This window comes from Cupressus sempervirens, chromosome 11 (genome assembly GCF_028749045.1).
Source record: "Cupressus sempervirens isolate cs-2001-9-10 chromosome 11, ASM2874904v1, whole genome shotgun sequence".
Lineage (NCBI taxonomy): Eukaryota > Viridiplantae > Streptophyta > Pinopsida > Cupressales > Cupressaceae > Cupressus > Cupressus sempervirens.
Window position 1 is genome coordinate 593,867,292 of NC_143128.1, and position 22,966 is coordinate 593,890,257.

Consider the following 22,966-nt stretch of genomic DNA (forward strand, 5'->3'; position numbering starts at 1 on the left):
TGTAGTAGAAGATGGAGTCTATGCGTACAATTGGATGCCCTTCAGACTGTGCAATGCTCCAACAAAATTCCAAAGAATCATTTTGCACATCTTCGAAAAGTTGTAGATCAAGAACTTTAAGGCTTTCCTAGATGATTGGTCAATTATCAGCATGGAGGATACACACCTGGTAGCCCTCGGGGAGTGTATGGAGAGATGCCAACGGGCAAGGTTAGCACCGAACCCTGAAAACTGCAAATTCATGGCGCCTTAAGGGAAACTACTGGAACACGTTATGTACAAAACAGGCTTGAAGACGGAACTAGACAAGGTCCGAGTAATTGTGGAGATGCAACCTCCCACATACGTGATCGGACTGAAGTCATTTTTGGGACACATTGGGTACAATAGAAGATTTATCAAAAATTTCGCTCAAGTGTCCTACCCATTGGACAGGCTGACTCAGAAGGGAGAGCCCTAAACTTGGGGAATGGAGCAAGATAAGGCATTAGGAGAACTAAAGACAAGATTGGTAGGAGCACCTATCCTCGCATACTTGAATTGGGATAAGGAGTTTCATGTGCACATGAATACATCGAACTTTGCAATCGTGGCAACACTAGTGCAAACGGGTGACCATAAATTAGATCACCCCATTTATTTTGCAAGTAGACTATTGTCAAAAGACAAAAAGAACTATAGTAAAACAAAGAGGGAATCCCTTGGCATGGTGTACGCCGTATAGAAGTTTCAACATTACGTACTGGCACCTCTATTCATTTTCTATGTAGATCACTAGGCTTTGATGTACCTAGTGAATAAGTCGATTATTCTAGGGCGTGTGGGTAGATGGTTCCTCCTACAATAGTTTACATTTAGTATTGTGGTACGACCCAAAAGAAGTCACATGAGTGCAGACCACCTGTCAAGGATCAAGTCAGGGGAACCACCTGAAGGAGTAATGACGAATTTTTGGATGCACACTTGTTTCGGATTGCCGTACTTCCATCCTGGTATTCAAGCATTGGAGAATACCTTTCAACAGGGCAGTTCCCAAGGGAAATGCAACCAAGAAAAAGGACAAAGCTTGTGTTGAGGCGCTGAACATTTAGTTGATTAACGGGTTGCTGAATAAGATGGGACCCGACCAAGTCCTTCGACATTGTGTCATGGAAGAGGAAATGTCAAGCGTATTGAGAGAAGCACATGAAGGTCCCGTAGATGGGGACATAGAGCCTGACACAACGTGGAAGATACTTCTGGTAGGACTGTGGTTGCCTACCTTGCACAACGATGCTAGGTAATGGGTCGTGGGATGTGAAACTTGCCAGAGGGTGGGAAAGCCACTGAAGAGAGACTTTATGCCGCTTAAACCTTCACATGCAAGAACTTTTTGAATGATGGGGGCTAGACTTTGTTGGACCCCTGAAGGCAAGCAAAGCTCGAAGGTGTCGGTACATTGTCATAGTGACAAAATATCTCACGAAGCGGGTAGAGGCATGAGCCCTACTAGACAACTCAACAATCAATACGACAAGTTTTATATATGAACAAATCATTACTAGGTATGGCATTCCGATCTAGTTAACAGGTGATTGGGGAGGACACTTTGTAAATCATGTCATCCGATTGCTTACAATGGAGTTCAAAATTTGTCCTTCCTTTTCAAGCCCATACTACACGAGAGCAAATGGGCAGGCTGAATTAACGAATAAGATATTGGTATTAATGATCTATAAGTCCTACGGAGTCGAAGGAGAGGACAAGATGCCATTTGCATTATGGGCCTACTGCACCACTTATAAAGTTACGATGGGACACACTTTGTTCCAATTGATGTACGGTCAGGAGGTTGTGGTGTCAGTCGAGTTCATGGTGCCGAGCTTGAGGATAGCAATCAAGAAAAGGTTGGGTGACATGGAGAGTCTCAGAAAAAGGTTGTACAATCTAAACAAGCTCGACGAATAAAGATTAATGGTGCAGTGGGCCATCAAAATATCTCAACTTAGGTATAAGGTGCAGCGTGATAAACACTTGAAGCTAACTAAATTCACACCAGGTCAACTCATGCTAAAGTATAATAGGCACAATGGGATCAAACCGGGTAAGTTCAAGGTGAAGTGGGTTGGATCGTACAAGGTACGCAAAGTCAGTGATAATGGAGTGGTCAAGTTGTGGACCTTGGATGGGAAAGAGATAGCCAACCCGATCAATGACTTGAAACTCAAGATTTACAATCGAAGGCAGGAAGGGCGGAGGGATAATGGCTCATGTGTAGGGTAGAGAAATGACTTAGACTTAGGAATTAATTTAAAAAAATGAAAAAATGAAAAAATTCAAATAAAATAAAATTACAAATTAATAGAGGTCGTACGACACCATAAAGCATAATGCATAAGACTACTGTATGACCATGGGCAAGTCCAAAGACATAAATTGTCACCGTACGACAAAGTGCTTCAAAAGATCGGAAGGCCTTCAAGGAAACACCATTGTACGACCACAAATAGCATAAAAATACCATACGACAATGATAGAGCATGGCATGGTAATGTGAAAGTGTCATATGACATGATTGGTGAACATACGCAATATTGGGAAGGCGAACAAAGGAATCGTATGGTCATTGAGGCGAAGGGAAGCATTATGAGCATAATAATACCGTACGACATACTTGGAACACCACGATTGTATGAAAAAACAAGAGGAATGGGGTATGAGAAAATAAGAGGAATGGGACACACTATAATGTACGACGCCTAGAGAGAATTTGGACAATATGCGCACCACCAAGATAGTCGGACGGCGCTGTACAACAAGCCAGGCACCACTACACGACGACTGTACGACAACAAGAAAGGAGACAAAAGACAACAGTACCACTATATGATGTACGGCCATAGCTTGGGTTATAAGAATAACTTTCGTACGGTTTCAACAAAGTGACATGATACACCAATAAAGTCAATGTATGACAACATGGAGGCTCAACATCGGGCATACAGTGCACAATAGGTGGAAACAATTGGTGAAAGAAGTCTAGTGGTACATAAGGATACACCATATTGCAGATCAATTACAAATTTGTAAGTGCAAAGGGGATTGACTACAAAATGTAGGGGGCTGATTGATGCTGTACAATAGAAAGCAATGATGGCCGTATGCTCAGGTAGTGGTGCAATCACAATTCAACTACAAGTCCTCACACATCGTGTAACAGTCATCGGCACACCAGGTCACACCATATGGGGCTTAAAGCATATGGAGACAGTGGTTAGCGCCCAAAATTTGCATTTTTATAGCTATTTCATTGGTGAGTAAGAGGAACACCAAGTGGTTACAAGGAAGAGACAGGTTTCAAACAAGTCGGGAGAAGGGGACTTGTACCAATTGCAAACATAGCTATGAGTCGCAAGCGTACAGGTAAGCCCTAATTGTTTTTCTTCCTTTCTCTCAACTACACAAAAGACCAAAGAGAAAACTGTTATGGACAAGCGACTGTGGAAAGCCAAACTGTAGACATAGGCCAGCGGTTCAAGTTCAAGCAACACCATGTCCAAGAATACCCAAGTACTACCTTCAGAAGTGAAGGTTGTAGGATGGATAGACATAGGAAAAAAGAAGGTACAACCAAAAGTACATAGGCCTGCAACATCTTATGTAATGCCTCATAACGTACTATTTGAAGGGTTGAATGGCTTAGAGTACTAGAAATGGTCGCAAGAAACTCCAAACAATGACCTGGTGAAGGGCAACATAAGGAAAGTAGAGGTAGATGGGTGATAGAAATGCCAGTTTTCTGCATTAAAGATTTGAGGTTCCTTAAGGATAATGATATTTAACCATGAGAGGCACTAAAAAACAAGCACCTTTTCCTGTCTAGGCCATGATGTAGAAATCTCCTTCAAGGCGCATGCTTTTACCAGACTATTCAACATACCCAAAAATGCGAAAGGGGGCAAAACTATTGAATTAAAAGAAAAGAAAAGAAAACAGGAGGCAAAGGAGTTGCTTGTAAACATGGTATGTAGATACCTATTTGACGCAAAAAAGAAAGCTTTGACGCGAACTTCCAGAGGAAGAGGGCTGAAGAAATCAAACATTAGAGAGGGATTGTGGCACTGCATTATGGACTTGGTTAAGAGAAGACTTATAGGGTCCAGCCGTGCTTCAGACATCTCATTTCCGCAGGTGGCATTGATGAACGGGATTATGACAGGAAGGGTATATGAATGGGTGACATTGCTTTCAGAGTGTATGTATGAATTTATGACGTTGCAGCATAAAACATTTTATATGCCGCACTATGCTATTGGACTATTTCTAGATGTGACAGCAAGATTGATCCCAATTGATAGGCTTGAGATCAAACCAAAACCCTTAGCGCTAGGAGAACCTCCCATTATGTGTTGGTGCCGTTTAGACACACTAAGTGGACAAAAGGCCATGTCAGGGCACAAGCAACGTAGACAAGAGGTGGACTCAAGATCTGAGCACGGGAACACAGACAGTGATAGACATGACACCTCATCTAAAAGTGCCAATAACACAGATTAGGGGGACAACATATAGATGGAGGATGAGGAGGTTGAGGTAATCATGACGATGCCACTATTGTTCCCACAACCTCCTCTCCACAAGAATTCATTTGACCACCACTGGGAATACACAGATTCCTTCTTTCAGACAGATTTGGAGACCTATTGACATGAATTTGACTGTAGTAATGGCAGAGAGAACCCATGATAATTCTTGAGCCAACAACCATTCTTGAGGCAATAATTATACTTGAGACCATTCTTGCACCGGAGAGAGAGTCCCACACCTCACCAACCAGGGTTTTGTCAGAAGAGGCGATGGGACTACTCGAGTAGGAGCAGACACACGATAGCCAGGAGGAGCCACAAGTTCGGTTAGATATGATTGGGTTAGACGTTGTTGTCATAGTGGATGTCGCATTACTAGTCAGCCCAACTAGAGAGGATATCGACCGGGCACATACAACACACGAATTAAGTGCTTATTTGGGCCAAAGATTCAACAAAATACCAGTGGCACTGGCATTTAACATTCTCTCACCTAGGAGGGAGGTACCCAAGGTGGAGGTCAGGGAACTTATTGTATCTCCCACAGTTTTGGATGGAGAGAGCCACCCCACCCTTGCGGTGAGCAACCACCTCTAATTGCTAGTGCTTAGATGATGTTGGAGGCAATAAATATGATGATGGGCACACGTGAGAAACTAGCATTAGGGTCATCCAAGGACATGGGAGAGGACATTGAGGCCTACTTAGCAGATGTAGTGACTCGAGGTCACTAGGTGGCGATCTTTGCTAAGACACAAGCACTCTAGGGGGTAGTTCAAGAGTTGGAGCATGTTCTCTTGCTTATGAGATTAGGTTGTCTAACTGCATTCATTGCATGCTTCAAGGCACGAGGATAGCTTGACATAGAGACTCTCGAGATGAGATAGGATTAAATTGTTGGATAGTTGATAGTGTAATGCCAAGTGGAGACCCTTACTCATGAGATAGTGTAGGTGTACCGAGACACCTACTATGCTCTGCAACGGAGTAAGGTAGATCAGGTAGTAGGAGAGAGGTCTTGGGAGGAGACAACTACCCAATTAGTTGCAGTGGAAGAGAACTTGGCTACATGACAGTCAGCCTGGGAGTCGGAACGTGCAGTGCTCATCACTCAACTTAAGGCAGTAAAGCAGGATAAAGAGTTAGAGAGAACAACATTCATAGCCCAACTTGAGATAGTGAAGCAAGGGAAGAGTCTGCTAGAGGAGTCTGAAGCGAAGGAGATGGAACTTGGGAACATTGCAGAGATGATGAAGACAACACTAGAGATCTAGATGTAGGATGAGGAGGATTTAAAGAAGCAGACCCAATAGGTGCACGAGTTGCAGCGTTCGACATCAACACCTCTAGGGATGCACCCTCCTTCCTCCTAGCTTATGTTTTGATGTATTATATATAGTAACATCGTCTCTATTTTTGTATGTCGTCCGAATACAACTTTTTTTTTTTTTTTTTGGGGGGGGGGGGGGGGGGGTGATGTTGGAAAAAGTGTGTTATGCCATCAGGATTAGTAAAACATGTGTTAAGGGTGTGTGTTAGTAACCAAAGGGCGTTCTTTGATGTCGCGACAGTTGGGTCGCACCCCTTCGGGATCAAATGTACACTCTCTGTTGGGATATAGGATTCATTGAGTATTGGTCATTGCTATCTATCTTGTGTATTGACGTATGATGTATTTGAAGCATTGTAGCATTAATGAAATATATATCTGGTTCCTGAAGCATTACATGTATTTTTGTGTTATGTCTTATATCTTGTTACTATAGTATGCATTGATCCAATTTATTGTAGGCGGTAAACATTGGTCAACATAAAACTTTTTTCATTGTATGAAGAGCAACAAAAATACTCTAGGAGAGTGGAGAATCTTATAACTATTCAAAATGGCTTGTATTAATTGACCATAATAGGTTATGTATTAGACTCGAACAAGATAATGAAATTTTGGCATATAGAAATCATCATAGAGTGATGTGGATGAAGCACTAGTGTTGGATGGTGTCCATTTGGAGGAACTTTAACTAGAAAGGTCTAATAGGTCCAACAATTAGGACTTTTTCATGATGTTTTGGCAGGAATAACATGATTAGACCACTGATGCATTGTCCCATTGTACTTTGAGTCTTCAACTTAAACATCACATTGAATATTATAACATACTGATATTCGCATTTTTGAATGCACAAGTTTAGTAGCTTATAGTTTTTACATATTCCATTTTTACACTAATTTTTCAATTACTATCTTATACTTTTCCTACCATCAACTTGTCTTCGAATTTGAGTCCATAGTTCCCCCATTCTCCTGTTTTAACACTTCATGGATTGTAGGTCATGAATGCAATTCGACAACGAGATAGTATGCCCCATATGGCCCTTGTTCGAATTGTTTATGAAGTAGGATTGCCACCTTTGGCGAACTTAAGCCTTGTATTATCTTTTATCCATTTTGAATAGAAAAGGAGACATGGATTGATCAGGTTGTCTAAAACTACTTCATAGTACCATCTTGCTTACATTTGGGTGTCCTTTTTTCCATTGTTATTTGAATTAATATGGGTGTTATTCAAGGCATAAACAAGGTGAAGACCAATTTGGTGTATGAAATCTCCCTTGTGGAAACTCAAATGAAATATTCTTCCCATATTTAACACATTGTTCAAATTTTATATCCCTAGGTTTTATTATTATGATCAAGCATGGGGATATATCATATATTACCAATGCACCTTCACTTGGAGATGTGTATATGTCTAAATGTATTGTATCATAAAGAACTTCATGGTCAACATCCAAACTTGCAATAAATAGATTATACCATGTAGTGCATAAAGGCTTGGCAAGTCTCCTCACGGACTATTGAGTCTGAGTCCACCAAGTTAGGCCTCAACATTTTATAACTAAGATACATACTTGGTTGATGCCAAAACAAATAGGAATCAACTCAAAGTATTAAATAAATAGTTAAAAAGGTTACCATTAAAATCATTTTAAAAATTGCTAAGTTTTCTTTTTTTTCTTGTTCATGGGTTATTTTATCCAATTTATTCATTAGTTGATTGCTTCCAATGAAAAATGAACTTTGATGATATATCTCAAGGAAATTTGGGGCCATTTGAAGCAGGTTGTGTTATTTGAGATTCTTTAGGTAAGGTGATCAAAAGTGTGTTGAGCTGTTGTTTTGCATGATGTTTAACGGTAGGAGTCCTTTCGAACTCCTCTCTTGAAAAAGCTAATCTGGGATGTTCCGAGCTATCTTGCGACCTACTGGAATCCACTCAATTGAAGATAAATGTGTATGTTCATGAGGAGGCCTTTGCTGTTTCGAACCAATTTCGGATAAGATGTTTGATTTGCTATTTTGAAAAGTAACCACAAAAAAGATATATTTTTTAGTATTTTCTGTTTTATGATGAATGCAATTTATCAATACAACTACATGAATTCCTATTTTAACCAAGTGTTAGCAAAGCAAATAACAAAGATAAGGTAACAAGAGATTAAAGCAAATAACTTGAAAGGGAAATTTCTGACAGACATAAACCATGGTAACATCATGTCTATGAGTTAAATCGTTGAAAAGATCAGGTAGGAAACCAATGAAAATAGGAGTAGAGCTTCTTCAATTCCACTGATGCAATCATCAATGAGAACTTAGTAATAACTGAAAGATGTTTCACTTCTCATCAAATCATAAAGCCACAAAAAGTGCGCTCATGCGAGACAACAAGCTATACAGGAACAATGGGTGATCTTTTGTCTAACTCTGTACGTCAATGAAATTTGTTAACATGAGGCAAACACCAGAACTAAAAGATCACACAATCAAATCAACACAACAAAACCATTGGCTTCATTATTATTCATGAACATGCATTCAAAAAATAACACACTTTGACAAGAATAACTACACTCAGAATGAGAGCACCAATAGCATATATTATTGTATCAAAATAACAGTCTGGAGTACATATTACATTCATGTATTTATAAGAAAACATCTCTTTTTGTGTTGAGAGTGAAAGCTCTTAAAATGTAAACACATGCTAAAAACTACCAAAATAAATCTAATTATATACAAACTGACTCTCCAAATGGTGCTAAGTAGGTCTCCACGCTTGTTTATATCAATTAATGGGTGTATGAGCCTTTACATGACTTAAAACAATGAAAGAAGAAGTAGATAAGAAGAAGGAAGTTGCAAGAGGATCTGAGAGTCATTGGAAGCTCTAAAAATGGAAGCTTGACCTTCTCTGGATGTTTCTACGAGTTGAACTGCTGTCAGAGTACGTTTCTAGTGCATGGAAAGCTCTAAATTAGGAACTGGTAGTTAACTGTTGGCGCAATGTTACTTCTTCAAAATTGTCGGCGCACCTTTGTGAATAGCGTACCTTCAGAAAATTTGTGCAAGGTGCTCAATTCACCAAAAAATCAAAGTCCTCTATTTTGAAAACGGTTTCTAGGTTTTTCTCAAACAAGGTCTAGGAGCACTCTTGTGTACTTATTTTTCCCTTTTTGATGATTTATACCCTCTTTATATCCCAAAATTGTCATAGACTTGAACCCATTTTGCTTCTTCTATCTGAACTCCCAAAGTATATGTGTTGAATCTTATCATTAATAGTTTCATAAGATGAGGAACTTGTTCTGGTTCATGTGTCCAACCTCTATCTTTGATCTTCAGTGTACTTCATGAATCAAAACTTACGTGTGACTCCTTTGAAGGGAAGGTTACTAGCTTAGGTGAGATCTCCATTGCTATTGATAATGAAGATGCTATGATAATCTATGCTCTTGCACATTATGCTCCACACCTTCATGTTATGCGCACTTGCGCACCTTTGTGTTAGGCACATCTTCGTGCACTGTGAAGTCTTTTCTTTGATTTTTTCTTCTCTACGACTGCCCTGTTGGAAATATAAGAGGAGTAATTGAGAGGGGAGGGGTGAATCAGTTACTACTAAAATAAATCCTAGATTCCTTAGATGTCATTACAAATCTGAAAACTGAATATTGCTAATGCTTGGTAAATACATATAAATTGCTGTAACTCGGTAAATACTGAATGTGCTTTATCTTTGTAGATCACAAGATATTGTCGGTGATTACTTAATCTTAATTGTAAGCATGAAAGAAATAACATGAACACATATGACAACAAGATTTAACGTGGAAACCCAATTTGGGAAAATTATCAATTCTAATTACTTATTGTTTTTCACTCTTCTGAAGTGAGCCCTGTTAGGAGCCAACCTTGTTAAAGGTTACAAAAAAAATGTTAGGTGTGACCTTGTTAAAGGATTTAATCACCTTTGTTAGGAGTGACCTTGTTAGAGGTTTTGAAACAATTCAATAGAATTGCCACTTTGTTAGAGGATTTATAATGGCTGTTAAACCAACTCTGTTAAGAAATTTAGATCACTGCTACAATGCTTAAAAACAATGAAATGACATGATTGATAAGCAACTTAATTGCTGATTACAGATCTCTATTTTGGATTGAACTTAATCCTTCTTGATCAAATATAGCTTTTATGCTCCACTAGGATATTTTGCTTATCCCTCAAATTCGCTTCCTCTCTTCATCTCTTGCAATTCATTCATTACAACTTGCACACACACTTTGAAACCACAAGTTGACCTTTTACTTATACCTTTCATATTGTCAAGTCGGCTCAAATACAATTTAGAATAACTAATATTCATCACCATAGTCGGCTAGAACCAATAGATAAATCAATTAAGCTTAATATGCCAAAATAAAATCCTTTGTTAGCCGACCTAGCTCAGTAGAAACTAACTCAGAAGCGATTTCCTGTGTTAACCAACAGAAGCTCGGTTAACACTGCGAAGTTGCAAAAATCCTTTGGTAACTAAGTGAGCTTAGTCAACACTGATTCCATCCAACTTTTCTTCATAAATCGAGTGAGATCGGTTAACACTCTTTTGGTGCATGAATTCTTTTGACGCTTGAGTGAACTAGGTAGACATTGTCTTCTGCATAGGAACGCTCAGCAGACATGGAAAACTGTCTTCACTGCCCGAGTGAGCTCGACATGTACTGACTGACAATGATATGACATTTGTGTATCATCAAAGACAACACACAATTAATCAATTGCATCCAACAATCTCCCTCTTTGGCATTGATGGCAACACGTGTCATAGCGCAATGAAATTTTGAAAATAGGATTCCCTTCTGTCAGCATGAGCTCTTTCATCAACTTTCTCTCTCTGTCAGAAAACTTCTCCCTATTTGGTTTCTTACCTTAGAGAACTTCTCCCTCTATAAACTAACAAAAATTTCAGAGAGATGTGACAATACACTTATCCCTTTTTGACAACACATGCCAAAGAAAACAATTCTGTTTAGTATCAATGTACCTTGAGTACTGATTCATTTGCAATGTGCCTTTGTCAATATTGCATCAACTGATTGATCTTCAACTTAGTGCTTGTTGATGCATCGCTAAACTTTATTTAGTGAACTTCAAACAGGGGAACGACCCCTAGCTTACCTCTTAGATACAAGAATGCATCCTTAGGTAATGGTTTGGTGAATATGATTACAATCTGTTTTTTTGTATTCACATATTTCAATCCAACTTCTTTATCCTGCAATAATTCTCTTAGGGCTCGTTTGGCGAGCGGAATAGGAATACGTATTTTGGAATACGTAATCTAGAATATGTATTCTGGAATAGAAAATGGGGCTATGTATTCCTATTCTCCGTTTGGTTCAGCCAATATTTGATGGGAATTTGCGGACTCCAAAATTTATGTTTTCTAAAATTAAAAAAAGTGGAATAGGAATACGTATTCCAATAACACCTATTTGGGTGGAATTGCAAAACCCCTTTTTTGGGCCAAAATTGGAATACGTATTCCTATTTTACTTCGTATTCCAATTTCATTTTGGTGCATCCAAACAAGGAATTCAAAATTTTTGGAATACGTATTCCTATTCCGCTCACCAAATGGGCCCTTAAGAAGTGATATTTTATAGCAATGTGCTTTGTTTTGGAATGCATCACTGGATTCTTTGATATGTTGATTGCACTGGTGTTAACACAATATATGACTACTGGCTCTTTGATTTCTACCTTCATTCCTTCCAACAATTGTTTGAACCAAACAATGTCGGAACAATTGATTGTTGCTGCCACATACTCAGCTTCAGCTGTTGATTGAGATGTGCAGTTTTGCTTCTTGCTTGTCCAAGATACTAGTCTTTTACCAAGAAAGAATGCTCCACCACTTGTGCTTTTTCTTTCATCAAGACTTCTTGCCCAATCAACATTGGTAAACACCTTTAAGTCCAGATTACTCCAAGTTTGTACCATAGGCCATAATCTTTAGTGCCTTTCAGATATCTCATGATTGTTTTAATTGTCATCATATGGTTTTTATTGGGATTTGCTGAGAATCTTGCCACTATTCCAACTACTAGGGTAATGTCAGGTCTTGTATGTACTACATACTATAATTTTTCAATCATTGATCTGTATAAGGTCTAATCTACTTCTTTAGAATCATCATTTTTGGTAAGCTTATGTCTAGTAGACATGGGAGTTCCAACTGGTCTTGAATCTTCCATTCCAAACTTCTTTAGTATCTCCTTGATATACTTAGATTGAGTGATATAGATACCATTTTTGTTCTGTTGAATCTGCAATCCAACAAAGAATTTTATCTCACTAAACATGAACATTTCAAATTCTTTACTCATTTCTTCTGAAAATGCTTTGCATAAGTCATCATTTCCTGTAAATAGGGCATCATCAACAAATATTTCTACCAACACAATTGTCTTATCTAGTCCTTCCTTGATTTACGGACTATTGTTATCATCTGTTCTTTGAAAACCAATTTGTATCAAATAGTTATGCAGTCTTGCATACCAGGCTCTGGGAGTTTGTTTGAGACCATACAGTGCTTTGTGTAATTTGCAGAACATGTCTCTTTTGTTAGGATCTACAAAACTTTTTGGCTGTTCAATATAGATTTCCTCATCAAGAATTCCATTCAAGAATGCAGATTTAACATCCATCTGATATACTTTGAATCCTCTGTGCGTTGCATATGCAAGTAGAGTCCTAACACCTTCTAATCTTGCAACAGGGGAAAAATTTTCACCATAATCAATACCTTCTTGAGAATAGCCTTTACATACCAATCTTGCTTTGTCTCTAGAAACTTTTCCATCTTCATTCAGCTTATTTCTGAATACCCATTTTGTGCCAATTACATATTTATTCTTAGGCCTAGGAACAAGAGTCCAAGTATTATTCTTCTCTATTTGTTCTATCTCTTCATTCATAGCCTCAATCCACCTTTCATTTTCTAGAGCATCTTTGACATTTCTAGGTTCAAATTTAGCAAGTAAACATGTACTTTTAAATTTGATTATTGTCATTGTTCCATCTGATTTGTCTCCAATGATCTGATTAGGTGCATGATGCCTTATGACATATCTTGCTAGCATAGGTTCTTTGGGCTTAGGATGAATTCCTCTGTCGTCATTCTGAACCTCAACTTCAAGCTCATGTCCTTCTATCTGTGGCTCGGGTCCTTTAGACTCGGTTTGAACTAGCTCGGTGGCTTCTAAATGTGACTCAGGTCCTTGTGACTTGGTTTGCACTTCCTACAATTCAGTAACCGTTGGAGATTTGGGGAGCTCGGGAGATGAAGTCTCCTTTCTCTCAAATAGATTTGACAAGGTATTAGGTTCATAGTAGACGAATCTTCTATAATCCTTTGACTCTTTTTGCTTTCTTTTTCACTCCTTTCTGCAAACTCATCAATTCTTACATGCGCACTTTCTATTATATTATGAGTGGTCAAATTCAAACATTTGTATGCTTTACTTCTGCAGGAGTATCCTAGAAATATGCCTTCATCACTTTTTACATCAAATTTGCCTTTCCTAGATTCTTTCAAGATATGATATTTGCTGCCAAATACTTTCAAGTAATTGTAGTCCTTCTTTAGTTGAACTCGGTTCAAGGTATGAACTGCAGTGCTGATAGCTTCCTTCCAGTATTTGATAGCAACATTCTTTTCAATCATTAGTGTTCTTGCACAATCTATGATGGATCTATTTCTTCTTTTAGAAATTCCATTTTGCTGAGGTGTACCAAGGGCTGATACTCGTCTTTTGATTCCTCTTTCAATGCAAAAATTATTGAACTCATTGGAGATGAATTCACCACCTTTGTTTGATCTTAAACACTTCAATTTCTTTCCAGTTTCTTATTCCACTCTTGCCAGATACCATTTGAATTTCTCAGAGGCTTCTGATTTTTCTTTTAGATATATCACAAGCATCATTCTAGAATAGTCATCCACAAAAAGAATGAATAATTTTTCTCCACTATAACTTTCTATTCCAATGGATCCACATAAATCAGTATGCACAATTTCCAAGACTTCTTCTGACTGATAGTTTTTTCTCTTAAAACTAGTCTTTCCCATTTTACCAATTTGGCAATTTTTGCACAAACCAACATCAGGTTTCTTCAAACTAGGAATACCTCTTACTCTTTTATGTTTGCTTATCTTGATCAGATTATCAAAATTTACATGACATAGTCTTCTGTGCCATAACGAACTTTCTTCTACTTGAGCAATAAAACATGAGCATTCACCAAGGTCAAGATAAACTAGATTACCTTTTGTTTGCTTGCCTGATCCAACCAGATTTTCTTTGTCATTCAACAGTTTTGCCTTTCCATTCATGAATTCTACCTTGAATCCAATGTTGTTCAATTGTGCCACACTCAGTAGATTATGCTTTAGTCTTTCAACCCAATAGGCATTATCAAATACAAGTTCATTGGTTAATAAGATACAACCTTTTCTTTTTATGCAACAAGGTTCATTGTTTCCAAACCTTACATTGCCTCCATCATAGTATTCAAATGTTCAAATTTTGTTTTATCTTCAGTCATATGGTGTGAGCATCCACTGTCAATAATCCATGTATCATTTTTCCTAATATAAGAAATAAGTGCCATCTTATCTTCTTCATCATCAGATTCATCTTTTCCAACAATATACACCATTTCATCTTCACTGTTATCAGAATCTTTAGCTGTGAAACAAGTTTTCTTACGTTTGTCCTTGTAGGTTTTGTGACCTTTGAATTCCTTCTTGCCTTTGTACTTGTGGGATTTCTTCTCATCCTTGCTTTCTTTGTTTGGACACCTGGCAGCAATATGACCAATTTCTTCACAAGAAAAATAGATTAGATGGATTTTACCTTTGTATTTTCCTCTGCTTTTGGAGTATTTCTTTGCAAGTAGGGCTTCAACGATTTCAAGATCACTATTAGAACTTTCTTCAGTTTCTTCCTCACTTCCTAATTGATTTGCCTTTGATTTTTTGCTCTTTTCTTTGAGTGAGAGTTTGGCTTCAAATGCAGACTCAATATTCTTGGAAACAGGAACATAGTTATCATAGTTATCTAGTTCAAAAGATGTCAACCTTCGAACTAGAGCATCCAAGTTCAGTTTGTTATTTGGATCATATCTCATTTCTTGAATAACAGATACTCTAATTGCATAGATAGGAAGAAGAGTTTTGAGTACCTTACTCACAACAATTTCATCTTTAATGTCTCTTTCAGATGCTTTGATTGCACTTACACTTGCTTTGATTCTTTTCACATATTTTGCAATGTTTTCATCTTCTCTCATTCTCATTTGGTCAAATTGTCCTCTGAGATTTTCTGCCTTGGCTCTTCTTACATTGTCATCTCCTCCATAGATATCTTTCAGTTTGTTCCACCTCATAAGTAGTTTTACAATCTTTTACCTCATCAAATTCAGCATAACTGAGAGCAGATGCAATATCAATCATCATGATATTATGATTTTTTTTCTCAACAATGTCTTCAACTGACAATGTTCCAGTGGGAGTTTTATATTTAGCATCAAGATACTTGCAACTTGAATCACTGATAGTAGCTAGATGTAACCTCATGAGTCCTTGCCATGCTGCAAAATTGTCTCTGTTGAGTTTTGGAATCTTTATTTTGTAAGACATCTTGATCTTTAGCTTAGGTCCTTGAAATCTTCTTTGCAAGCACTAAAAGCTCTGATACCAATTGTTGGAAATATAAGAGTAACTGAGAGGGGAGGGGTGAATCAGTTACTACTAAAATAAATCCTAGATCCCTTAGATGTCATTACAAATCTAAAACTGAATACTGCTAATGCTTGGTAAACACATAAATTGCTGTAACTCGATAAATACTGAATGTTCTTTAACTTTACCGATCACAAGATATTGTCAATGATTACTTAATCTTAATTGCAAGCATGAAAGAAATAACATGAACACATATGACACCAAGATTTAACGTGGAAACCCAATTTGGGAAAAACCACCAATTGTAACTAGTTATTGTTTTTCACTCTTCTGAAGTGAGCCCTGTTAGGAGCCAACCTTGTTAAAGGTTACAAAACACACTGTTAGGTGTGACCCTATTAAAAGATTTAATCACCCTGTTAGGAGTGGCCTTGTGAGAGGCCTTGAAACAATTCAATAGAATTGCCACCTTGTTAGAGGATTTACAAATGGTTGTTAAACCAACTTTGTTAAGAGATTTAGATCACTACTACAATGGTTAGAGAGTAACAATGAAATGACTTGATTGATATGCAACTGAATTGCTGATTACAGATCCCTGTTCTGGATTGAACTTAATCCTTCCTGATCAAATATAGCTTTTCTGCTCCACTAGGATATTTTGCATATCCTTCAAATTCGCTTCCTCTCTTCATCTCTTGCAATTCATTCATTACAACTTGCACACACACTTTGAAACCACAACTTGACCTTTTACTTATGCCTTTCATATTGTCAAGTCGGCTCAAATACAATTTAGAATAACTAATATTCATCACCATAGTCGGCTAGAACCAATAGATAAATAAATTAAGCTTAATATGCCAAAATAAGAAAATCTTTCGTTAGCCAACCCAACTCGTTAGAAACTAACTCAGAAGCGATTTCCTGTGTTAACCAACAAAAGCTCGGTTAACACTGAGAATTTGCAAAAATCCTTTGGTAATCGAGTGAGCTTGGCCAACATTGATTCCATCCAATTTTCCTTCATTAACTGAGTGAGCTCGGTTAACACTCTTTTTTTGCATGAATTCCTTTGACGCCTGAGTGAACTCGGTAGACACTGTCTTCTGCATAGGAACGCTTGGTAGACATGAAAAACTGTCTTCATTGCCCGAGTGAGCTCGGCATGTACTAACTGACAATGATATGACATTTGTGTAACATCAAAGACAACACACAATTAATCAATTGTATCCAACATGCCCAATCCTTCCCGGCCAGAGGCCAGGTGATCCAGATTATCTAAAACAATCAAAGTTTTTGAAACTTTTTCATATATATTTTAAACAAGCTTTTCAAAGCCTTTTTAATTGGCTTTTTCGGATGTCTTCAGCTCAAAATTTCAAACTGAAACTTTCATCGGTCCCTAAAATTGGGAAGTCGAAGGCTCGTTATTTTAGGGACTAAAATTAGATTTTTAGTTCTTCTTTCCAATGGTGTAAATGGTTTTGAATTCCTAGCTCTAGGTCAAAAGTTATGACCCCGACAAGTTATCCAATACCATGCACATGCAATACAACAGATTTTTTTGTGCTATGGATAATGAGGATGTCAATTTATCTGCACGTAGAAGCAAACATTAATCATCTTATGTTGAAAAATCGAAAGGAGGACTCCACAAGACTTAGATTGACAAAAATTGGGTCAATATCAGTCAAAATAGACAAGACAGTGGAGTTTTCCCCACAAAAGCCAGTTTTGCGCACTAGCACACCTTCCAAGGTGCGCTAGTGCGCTAATTTGCTTTGGAAATGGCAAAGTGCCCAGCTGTGCACTAGCGCACATGCGCACCTTCAGAAGGTACGCATTATGCCTTGTGCAAGCAAGGTGGGGTCTTACATAGGCCCTTGGGGGACCTTAGGGGATCGTTGTGCACACTTTAAGCACAAGAAAGTCCTAAACTTGATTTTCTTACCTGTGTCTGACCGCCTGACCCTTCCCAATCAAAGATTGGGGTTTGACCTAGACCCAGGGGAGGGTCCAAAATGATCGAGGCTTCGGACTAGATGCCTCATAGGGAATTTTGAAACTAGGGGCTCCCCATTTTGTTACTCAAAATGGGGCGTGCGTTGTGAGGCCACAACAAAGGGCAGCAACAATATTACAATCAGCAACCAATAACAAAGCAAAGGTAAAAACACTCTCCTTGGTTTCCAACTGGTCAAATCTTGCAACTTAAATAATATTGTAATTGAAGGAGACTCAATGGGGCTATTCTAGATAGAATTCCTAATTATTTGGTTCAACATTGTTATAGCCATATGGAAGGATATGAGGTGCCAGATTATTTATCAAATAGGAATGTTGACTAGTCAGAGACTTAAATGCTTGATGATGATATTTCAAGGTGGGTCAGATCTATATAATAATGTTTATCAAATTTTTGATGCCAGCCAAGTGTTGGTTATTGGATCATAAGTAATTAACATTGGAGCACCTTGCAATCATTGTTGCTCACATTTGTCTCATTATATGTAAATTATGGAACTCTCTTGAGTCACACAACTCAAGTCTCCAACCTTGGTTTCCTATAGTGTGTCATGGAGGCTACTTTGTTGTTGAATCCCATTGTAAGAATAGGGATGATATCATTGCAACAAGAGTACAGAATGTTTCTTTTTTGCAGGAAGAAATCCTGGAGAGGGATTTTGTAGTAGGGGCTGCTAAGAATTGGGTAAGTTTTGAGATCTCTATGTATTTAGAGAATATGCTCATGTTGATGGGAGATAACGAGCTCACTAGAGTTTTGGAAAGTACTTTGTCTGGGACAAATTCAGAGTTTGCTTGGATGGGGTAGTTGATAATGCCATTGTGGAAAGACTCTTATCTCTCCTTGTGATGGGGTTTGAGTTTTGTTGACTTGCTTTGATCAGTTCCATGAGGAACATTGAAAAGTGGATGGAAGACCTCATAAGGAAGGTGGCTGCAATGCAGAATTATATTGCCATGTATTGGGGAAATCTACTCACAACCACAGACTTAATATTCTCAAGCTGCTATGAATGGAGGGATCTACTCCTCAACAAGAGAAATTCAACTTTGATAAAGCTGAAAAAAATAAAATTCTTGGCCAAGTGAGTGGCATTGGCAAAGATGGAGGATGGATCCTATGGGCCAGATTGTAGCAGTCTCGTTTAGCCTTTTTCTGTCTTTGGTATAGATTTTTTTACTACAAGGAATTAAGGGCTCTGTAGTTAATTTGTGTTTCTTCTTATGTGCTTGCTTGATAAAATATGCTGTTGTCAGTAATACAATTGTATGGGTTATCATGGTTGTGTATGGATTATTTGTAAACTCTTAAGCCAATTAGAAAGTGGTGCAAGGGAATAGGTTTAGTCTGCAACTGTCAAGCAAAATAATACATGCTTTTTCTTATTATATTGTAATCTCTGCTCATCCTTTCCACTGTATGGGAGGTTTCCCGTTGTAATCAATTTGATTTTTTATATATAAATATCCAAGGTGAGGGCCCCAATCCCTCACTTAAATGACCAAAAAAGAAAGCCAAGTTTTCTTGGACAAAGTCTTAAACAGTATGATATCATGTCAAGTAGTTTCCATAGCCATTCACATGCATGTGTCACGTCTTTGAAGGCTGACAAATATGTATATTGGAGTTCCTTTTTATTTGCAGATCATTTCAAACAGTTAATGTATAATTTTCTTCTTATGAACATTTATGGAGCTTATAATTTTACAAGCTTTACCAAAAGAATGATGAATAAGGTTTGCTTGGCATTTATTAGGTGTTTTCCAAGAGGAATAGATATATACTTTGAGAATGTTGGTGGAGACATGCTTGAAGCTGTACTAGAAAATATGAATGTCCATGGCCGAATTGCTGTCTGTGGAGCCATTTCACAATATAACAGAGACAGGCCAGAAGGTGTAATAGACCTCATGAAGTTGGTCTACCAACGTATAAAAATGCAGGGGTTCCTTGCAGCTGATTACTTGATTTCATTTCCTGAATTTATTGAGAAAACTAGAGGTTATCTTATTGAAGGCAAAATAGAATCTCTTGAAGACATTTCTGATGGTCTGGAAAGTGTACCCTCTGCATTTGTTGGTTTATTTCAAGGCCACAATGTTGGCAAGAAAATTGTTCGCCTTCATGCATAGTTTTCAATTTGTACTCAAAACAGTGATCTTGCCTAATTATTGATAAGCATGGTCCTGCCATCCTGTGGGGTACATTAAAATTCTGCAATTTATCATCCTTTTTTAAATTTATTTGAGGTGGATTCATTAATTAGTACAAATATAATTGGTATTGTTGCAATTATTGCTGTCTTGGATCTGTTTTTGAACAAAGTTTGATTTACTGTGCGCCCATTTTCAAGGCCATGTAACCTTTTGTCTGTCTAAATGAAAATGTGAAGCTTGGAGTTCAGTCAATAAGAAGTGTCACTGCTGTTATCAAATTGTTGAAGGTATTTTAAAGCTTATCAAAGTACTATTTCTAGCACTAGTACCGTGAAAAGCTCAATGAGTAGGTGGAAACTCAAAGGTGACTATAAGGTTGTGATTAGTGATGCCGTAATTTTAGCTTATCTTGTGTTGTAGTATCGATTAACCTATCTTTGGCTCGCATAAGCTAATTTAGATGGTCAGAGGTTCTCTATTGGCAGAACCAAAGGCCAATTTCGCCTCCAAAGGTCAAGAATGTTCAGGATTGCTGTTTATTTAGATTAATTTGGCACACTTACTATCTATAGTTAAGTGTCTATTTCAGGACTGTTAGGGTTTCTATCTTTTAGTAGGGTGCTTGAACTGCTTGGTGGCAGTGCCGAAATTTAGTATCATTGACTGGAGGAGTTATTCAGAGACTTAGTATTCATAGTAAGTCATTGTTGAGGAGTTGCTATATCTGGCAGGGGCACTCGGACTCACGGTATGTAGAGTGATTGACTCATTCGTCAGTTGACTCAGTTTTAGGGTGCCCTTGTTGCTATTTTTGGCAGTGCACCTGGACTTGTTATTAGCAGACTTCATTAGTTGATTAAGTGGTCTAAGCTTATTGGCTCAAGATATTAACTATTAATAAAATATTCTTTACTAATGATTAATTATTAAAAGTTATAATGCAAAGTTTTAAAAATAAATGGGACCAATTGACATATAATTGTACTAAATGAACACGATAATATGAAAGCCTATATATTTATTAGTTTCTGCCATAGGCAAGATACTATAACATTCATTGAAATGCAACTATTCAATTTAATTATCCAATCAAAACATTTTATTTTATAACAACTTTTTGTATCTATATAGCTGCAATATATAATGTAATTTTCACAATTCAAAATGACTTATTTATCTGGAATCTTATTGGCTAATATGTGCTACATTAGTGTGTGACTTCTAATTTTTTGTTCACAAAAATAAAAAATTACTTTGAAAGTTATGACTAGTGATAACATCAAAATAAATATATACCAACCAATCTGACACTATCTTGAAAATCTTTTACAAATTCTTCAATAAGAATTAATTTTCAATTCAATAAATAGACCGTATCATATTTTTTTATTTAACAAACTGTCTTGAAGAACTTTCTACTTCCTCTACCAAGGCTGAAATTCAAGGCAGTTTTCTAGAACCATCTGATCATATTAAATGGTGGGAGTTGGCCTGCACTTAAAACTAAGACAATCGGCTGAGTCTTTACTGTTCAGAAACTCTTTCGTTGTTTGGCTGCTTTCTGAAGATTGGTAGGAATCAGGTAAATGTTTCTTCCATCTACCTGTGAATTAAGTTAGAACACTAATTTTATTTTCACTCTTTTCACAATCTTCTCATCATTTGCAACCTGTATTCTCAGTTTTCATCATCTACTCCAGCATTGCATTTTCTTGGAGAACGCGATGGATACTTTTAGAAAGGTGTATATGTGGGATTCTTTTCTATCCTATGTGGAGTTTGCATGAAATTTAGAGAAAAAAATTGGAATCAATAGGAAATTCTGATTTAAAAATTATGTGGTGTTGTTATGACTTGAGGGAATATTTTTTACTCCTTGTATCCTTCTGGATGAATTATTTTGTAATGAATTTCTTCTCCTTGAGGTTGAATCTACAGTGAACTTGGCTTTGGGTTTTTCTGTTTAGATGTTCGCATCATATGTATATCCTCCGTTCCTCAAACTGATACTCGGTTTGTATCTTCAGTAGAAACAAAACTTTAACAGGAAAAGGAACCATTCTGGTCACTCAAGGTGAGAAAATTAATAGAGCCTTCGAAGCTCATGGTTACCTGATATTCACCCATTCATTCGTGGCATACACCAAAGGAGTAATTATTATAGAAGAAAGAAAATATCGGGCCATCAATCAAAGAAGAACATAAGTATGAACCACAAGCATGAGAGACATACTATGATCTATTTGATTGAATTCCAAATGGTCAAATCACTCTAAAGATGTAGTCTTAGAGAAGTCCTTAAAAAGATTAAGAGCATATATTTAGGCTAGCGACTCATACAAACCATAGGCAGGATACAAACTCCATTCGCATGGAACCATCATCACTCTCAACTTGGAAGGGGTTCACCCACATATGTAAGGATCACACTCTAAAATAAGATAAAACAAATCAAGTGTTTGTCAAAATGCCCGTTGGTCACCATGATCAACTACACAACACAGTTTCATAGAAATCGCCCTCCACAATCTTTGAAAGAGCTAATTTTGGGTCATGGGCCAAACCTAGAACATGGTCTGATCCAAATCAAGAGATTGCGAATTGTTTTGTTGGAAGGCTAATGATGCTCAAACGACAACACTGAAGGCTAAGGAGTTTTTGGTAAGTGTTCTTAAAGGACACGACGATCATGTGTGAAAAGATCTGATTAACTTGATAAGGACTGTGCATTGATCCTATTTTGGTGATGATAAGATAAAATTTATTAATGTCCAACTAGAGACCAACAAGGGTCTATGGGACTGAAAATTTACAGAACAAAAAGCAAAGAACCAACAAACTGCTAAACAGTGGATAGAAAAGCAAACAAAAGAGAAAAGAAAACCAGATACAAGACGTAGACTGAGGGTTCTTCCTAGGTTGAAAGAAGTCCAGCACTGAAGCATACAAACCTAGGTGAGGGGGAGCATGTAGTAGTCTTTGATGAAGAGTTTGGACAAAGTTTGATTCAAAAGAAAATTTGAAAAAAAAGGCACCCAACCTAGGATTCTATCGAATAACAATTTTATTTTTCTTTATCAGTTATTTTTTTGCTTATTGAAAAAAATGGAAAAAGAGGGGTAA

General features: G+C 37.4%; 1 protein-coding gene and 1 long non-coding RNA gene across 3 annotated transcripts in view; both read left to right on the forward strand.

Annotated features, from left to right (window-relative positions):
• LOC149531060 (NADP-dependent alkenal double bond reductase P2-like) overlaps nt 1–19,979 on the forward strand; it is a 155,528-nt gene extending 135,549 nt beyond the window's left edge. For both annotated transcript variants that reach the window (XM_089809714.1, XM_089809715.1), the window contains one exon: nt 19,444–19,979. In XM_089809714.1, coding sequence (XP_089665840.1) covers nt 19,444–19,819 — 376 coding nt within the window. In that variant the 3' untranslated portion in view covers nt 19,820–19,979. The remainder of the gene's footprint in view (nt 1–19,443) is intronic.
• Nucleotides 19,980–21,291: 1,312 nt separating this feature from the next.
• LOC149531062 (uncharacterized) lies at nt 21,292–21,663 on the forward strand. Its single transcript, XR_016358671.1, has 2 exons — nt 21,292–21,425; nt 21,525–21,663. It is a non-coding gene; the product is annotated as an uncharacterized LOC149531062 (long non-coding RNA).
• Nucleotides 21,664–22,966: the final 1,303 nt, after the last annotated feature.